At 45.8% G+C, this 5,362-nt stretch overlaps 1 protein-coding gene across 1 annotated transcript in view; it reads right to left on the reverse strand.

The window, feature by feature from the left end:
- Window positions 1-5,362, reverse strand: part of PACRG (parkin coregulated) — a 738,437-nt gene that overhangs the window by 352,846 nt on the left and 380,229 nt on the right. The window contains exon 3 of the mRNA XM_007945256.2: window positions 1,908-2,079. Coding sequence (XP_007943447.1) covers window positions 1,908-2,079 — 172 coding nt within the window. The remainder of the gene's footprint in view (window positions 1-1,907; window positions 2,080-5,362) is intronic.

Raw genomic sequence — 5,362 nt, forward strand, 5'->3', positions numbered from 1 at the left:
ACAAGTGTGAGTTTCAAAGTTGATTTAATTTAGGTAGTAATAGCTGATCTGCTGAAAATCTAGGGTTCTAATGACACTTAATTTAAATAATCAAAAAGAGATTATGGATAAAATGTCACTACCCATCTGTCAGTTTGTCATATTGCAGTGGCTTATATGTTGCTACGATGCTAGAAACTATGCCACAAGTATTTCAAATATTACCAGGGGCAACTGTGGTGGACAGGTTTCAGTATGGCTTCCATTCGAAGTATTTCAAATACTACCAGGGACAACCGTGGTAGACAGGTTTCAGTATGGCTTCCATTCTAAGACTATGAAGAACGGGCTGGTGATCTACTGTACAAAATTGTTGTTGTTAGGTGCCCTCGAGTTGGTTTCAACTCACAGCGACCCTACGCACTACAGAACGGAACCCTGCCTGGTCCTGGGCTGGCCTCACAATCCTTCCCGTGTTTGAGCTCACCATTGCAGCCACTGTATGACTCCACTTCATTGAGGGTCTTCACCTTTTTCGCTGACCCTCTACCTTACTGAAAATCAGCCAGTGAAAATCCTGTGGATCCCAACAGAATTGCCCCATACAGTGCTGGAAGGTGGCCCTCCTAGGTTGGAAGGCACTCAAAATCTACAGTGACCACAACACTGTGCTAGAGCAGATTGGTGACCCTGAGGATGGCCTTGGACTGGCAGTTTCACCGTGCGGTGTCTGGGGCGTCCAGGAATTGGAGCTGGCTCAAAGGCAACCACCACCACCACCACCACCAACGGATGGGTAAAACAGCTCAGACATGGGAATTATTGAACGGTGTCGTTCCTGCTCTGACGAAACATCTCATGAGTGATCCTACACTGGAGACTTGCGAGTCATCCTGCCAATCTCCCTGGGGTGAGAAAGCAGGCAGGCTTGGGCCTGGAGGAAGCAGGGCCCTTTTGGTCCCTCAGAGCCCAGGGGCAGCTGAGCTCACATCCACAGTGTGAAAAGGCCTGCAGCAGTCCAAGATGCAGATAGAGGTGGGGTTCCCCTTGCCTGTGGAGTGACCAGAGGCCCATGCAGTGTAGGCAGGCCATTTCTGCTGCCACCAGGGTCTAGTGTGTGATGGCAGGAGGGACCCGCTATACTAACAAGGTGAATGCAGAGAGGAGCCAGGCCTGACCACTTAGAATTGAAGAGCTGTTCCCACGGGCCACCAGTCACTAAGAAAGCATGGCAAGAAGAAGGGACAGAAAGAACTCAGGCCCTTGTTCTGGGTTGTGTGAGGCAGTCTCCTGGGAACATCTTGGAAACGGGTTTGAAGGGGGCTTCTCCCAGACAACTCAGCCAGAGGCCCACACACCAGGAGGGGTTTGGCCATGGAAAGGACACATCATCTCGTTTCACCAACAGGGGAAGCCAGTGGCGTGTCACCCCAGAGTTACTCCATGTCACCTTTCGTAGATCAACATTTCAACAATTTTGAAACACTAATCTCCTCTCCATTTCAGATGTGTTTTTCTCAACATTGTGCATTCTACTTCCTCAAAGATACTGAATGTGATTATGCTTATATTGTAATATAAGAACTAGGTTTGCCATTGCAAAAGAACCTGAAAGTCAGCAACAGTTCATCCACACAAAGGGACACACTTCACCTGTTTTTCATGTCGCATTAATGTTCACGCATGCATCATCACCATGAAGCATTTAAATTCATGCAGCCACCACAACTTAGTTTACGCCTGTGGATAAGCTCCAGGGTAGCAGCCAGGATGGCACACATTTGGAGTCTGGGGTATCTGGCCTCCCAAGTCAACGGAAGTCCCCAGCACCCCAGGCTGGCCTCAGTCCACTGCGTTTATGGCCTAACTTAGCAAGTTGTCAGAGCACTGTGTCCCACTGAGAGATGCGGCTCCACCCGCTCACTTACTTTTTATCGGGATGATGAGCTGAGGGATGACAGGAAGGATCTTGTTGCCCCCGTGTTCCAGCATGTCGTGGATTCCTTGGCGGGCAAAAAACTCATAGGGAAACGTCATCTCACAAAGCCCGTCGAAGAACAGCGGCAGGTAATGATGGTAGTCCAGCTTCTCAATTTCCACCTGAAAAGACAGGGAAGAATCACTGTGAGGTCAGCTCCAGGGCAGACACTGAGCGCGCTGCCACGGTCGGCCACCCCAGGAGCGTTTCCACTCCGCGCTGATGTCAGGAACCGATTCCACGGGCTACCTTCATCACTCTTTAGCAATGAGGCTAAAAGCATCGGCCTTTCCATCTTAACAGTCGGGTCCCTTATTCAAAACTAATCAACACTAGAAGCATTTAATATTGTTTCATTTCATTGGTGTTACTTTTTACCATTTGGCACAAGTGTAGGAATACAAAGGATTCAAGAAACCCATACTCTATGCGTCCTGACAAGATCTACGTAAGAACAAAATGAGAAAAAAAGGCAGTTCAAAATAGAACTGCATCCAAATTTCTAACAAGACTCTAACAGAGTCTGCGAATTGCTACACTCCTGGGAAACACGCATTGTTTGTGAGGTGGCAAATACAAAAGGGAGGGGCAAACCTGATTCCCTGGAAGTTCCCAGAGCCTGGTGGAAAATATGGGAAAACAGGGATGACACAGCATGGCCGAGCGCGAGTGGACCTGGTGAGCAGTCTCCCCTCTCCTCTGTCCCGATCCCGTCTATCATCACTAAAGCCTCTGCCCTCATCTGATACTCATTCCTCATCTGGCTGCCTATGAAATCTCACCTTTGAATTCCTTCCTTCCTCCACCATTATGCTTTTAAGAGAGCTTCTTCTAAGGAGCTGGGTTTTGTTCCCCTGGTCCCCACCATCTGACAGTGTCTTCAAACAACAGATATTAATTGTCCGCATGATTCTTACTCTTAAGACGCTTTGAGCAAGGAAGGAAGGGAGGGAGGGAGGAAGAGAGGGATGGACAGAGGGAGGGAGGAAGAGAGAAGGAAAGGAACAGGGAGGGAGGGGCAAAGGAGGGAGGTAAGGATGAAGGAAGAAGGAAAGAAGGAAGGAATGAGAGGAGAGAGAAGGAGAAACAATGAAGCATCAGACAGGAGAGAAATAAGGAGCAACCGACTGGGAGGCGGCAAAGCAGAAAGACGAGTGCGAGATTCTAAGAAAGAAAATCGCTGATCTCTGTCTGCGTCTGTGACTCCTCCCAGCTCGCTGATCACCAGCAGCTCTTTCCTATGAGGAGTCCCTTCTTTTGGGGTCTTTCTCTGACTTGTGGACTAATTACTTGGCCTGCCTATTATCACCGCAGATCTGCTGCCAAAGCTATGGAAGAATAACTTGAGCCGTGTTCTGGGGATACAGGTAATAAATGAAGTTACAAAAGCACACAAACTACCAGTCATTCCCCAGGTTTCTTTGAGACTTTTAGAAGACAGTCTGTAAAACCTGACTAAGATTCAAATGCAGACACAGTCACCTGTACTAGGAGAGGCTACAATAGTAGTTTACATTGGAAGTAAGGTTTGCATATACACTTTGTAAGGGATCTTTCATTGATTCTATTTAAAGTACTGGCATGTCCAATAAATTGTTGGAAAGTTGGTATTTCTCATTGATACTGTCCAAATAGTTAATTGTTGTTGTTGTTGTTATGTGCCGTCCAGTCAGACCTGACTCATAGCGACCCCTCCTTGGGTTTCCGAGGCAGTGTCACTACAGAAGTAGATTGCCCAACCTTCCTTCCTAGGAGTGGCTGGTGGGTTTGAACCACCAGCCTTCTGGTTAGCAGTCAAGTGCCTTAGGCACTATGTCCAATAAATTGTTGGAAAGTTGGTATTTCTCATTGATATTGTCCAAATAGTTAAAATAAGAAATAAAAACAATTTTTGAGGTCTCAAAGTTCTCTAAACACTATAAGCATTGCTCCACTGGCTACAGGGTGATTCTTTTCTTTGTAACTTTCTTTTATGTCTTCTAGGGCTCCTTTAAGTTATGATAATATTATCTTCAGTTGATAACTTTGGCCAAGCCTCTTAACTTCCATTTAACATTGGGAGTTTTTTTTTTTTCCTTTTTCTTTGAAGAGTGTATCTGACTTCTCTTTCATTGAATGTATTTTTCTTCTTTTCTGAAAAGCTCCTTCCAGCTACTGCTCCATTTTCATGCTGTATGTCACAGTAAAGTTTTTCAGAAGAATTCTCTGTTGTCACTGTCTATACTTCCTCACAACCTATTCTCTCTCCAAGCCACTTCAGATGGGCTCTGTCTACCATGTCACTGAAGTTGCTTTTATCATGGATGCCAATGGTTTTATTTTGTCAAGCCCATTAGGCCTTTGCCCTTCTCATCGGCATGACAGTTGACCTTGTGAAGATGTCTTTCCTTGGCCTCCTGATGCCAGTCCCATTCCTAACACTGTGAGTCATCCTTATTCCCCTCCCTCAAATCCTGTGTTCAGTCCATCAGAAATCCTATCAGTTCTATGTTCAACAAATCTTATCTCACCCACTTTCACCACTTCACTCACTGCCAGCTTAGCCTATGCCACATACTTGCCTTACCTGAATCACAACAGCCTCTCAACCCCTCACCCTATTTCCATTCTCTGTACAGACAGGGCCCCTTCCCTGCTATTGCTCCTGACAAGTCTCACAAGTGCTCCCCATCCTATGTTCCGTGCCCTCCACTGCACACCCCCTCCTGCTGCGCTCTGTGCTCCGTGACACTGGTGCCTACTTGTTTCTGTGACCAGTGGCCTAGTTCATTCCTCTGAGACACTTTCTCGAACACACCGTCCCTTCTCTCTAGGACTGTCTATCACAGGCAGAGACTTCCGTTCAGTGAGGCCCTCCCATCATTGCCTCTCCCCCTGCTACACTTTGTAGCCTTTGCCATGTATTCATTACAGTCACTTGAGTTGTGCTGTTCTGTGTCATTGCCAAGAACAGTGTTAGGCACCTAAGAGGGGAACACTCAATAGGCAGGTGTTGAATTTTAATTCTGACCTTTTCAGTCAGTGTTCTATGTTAACTTCTTTGAGAGGCTACTCATCTAAGAAACAAGGACTCAGTGATAAATAGCCATATACAGAGTATGGCTAGTGGGCCATCTGTAGAATGACCCTATAGTATGAAAGAGTGTGTAAGTTTCCATCAATTTATGTATTCTACTATTTTATTACATACAACTGAAATGCTGTTTTTTGGTTTTTCATTCCTCTCATCAGGATTACACTAATGACTTCCATTTCAGGAACTATGTATTTCAGCAAAAAAATCAGAATGGGTTTCATGATGCTTCTATTTACCTTCATGTCACTGGCAATCACTAAGGACTAACTGGATATTCTGATTACTTTTAAATCCTTACAAGGAAATGCTTGTGTTTTTCATAGTATCAT

The sequence above is a fragment of the Orycteropus afer genome, unplaced genomic scaffold (genome assembly GCF_000298275.1).
Source record: "Orycteropus afer afer isolate SDZICR_OR568_19922 unplaced genomic scaffold, OryAfe1.0 scaffold00135, whole genome shotgun sequence".
NCBI lineage: Eukaryota > Metazoa > Chordata > Mammalia > Tubulidentata > Orycteropodidae > Orycteropus > Orycteropus afer.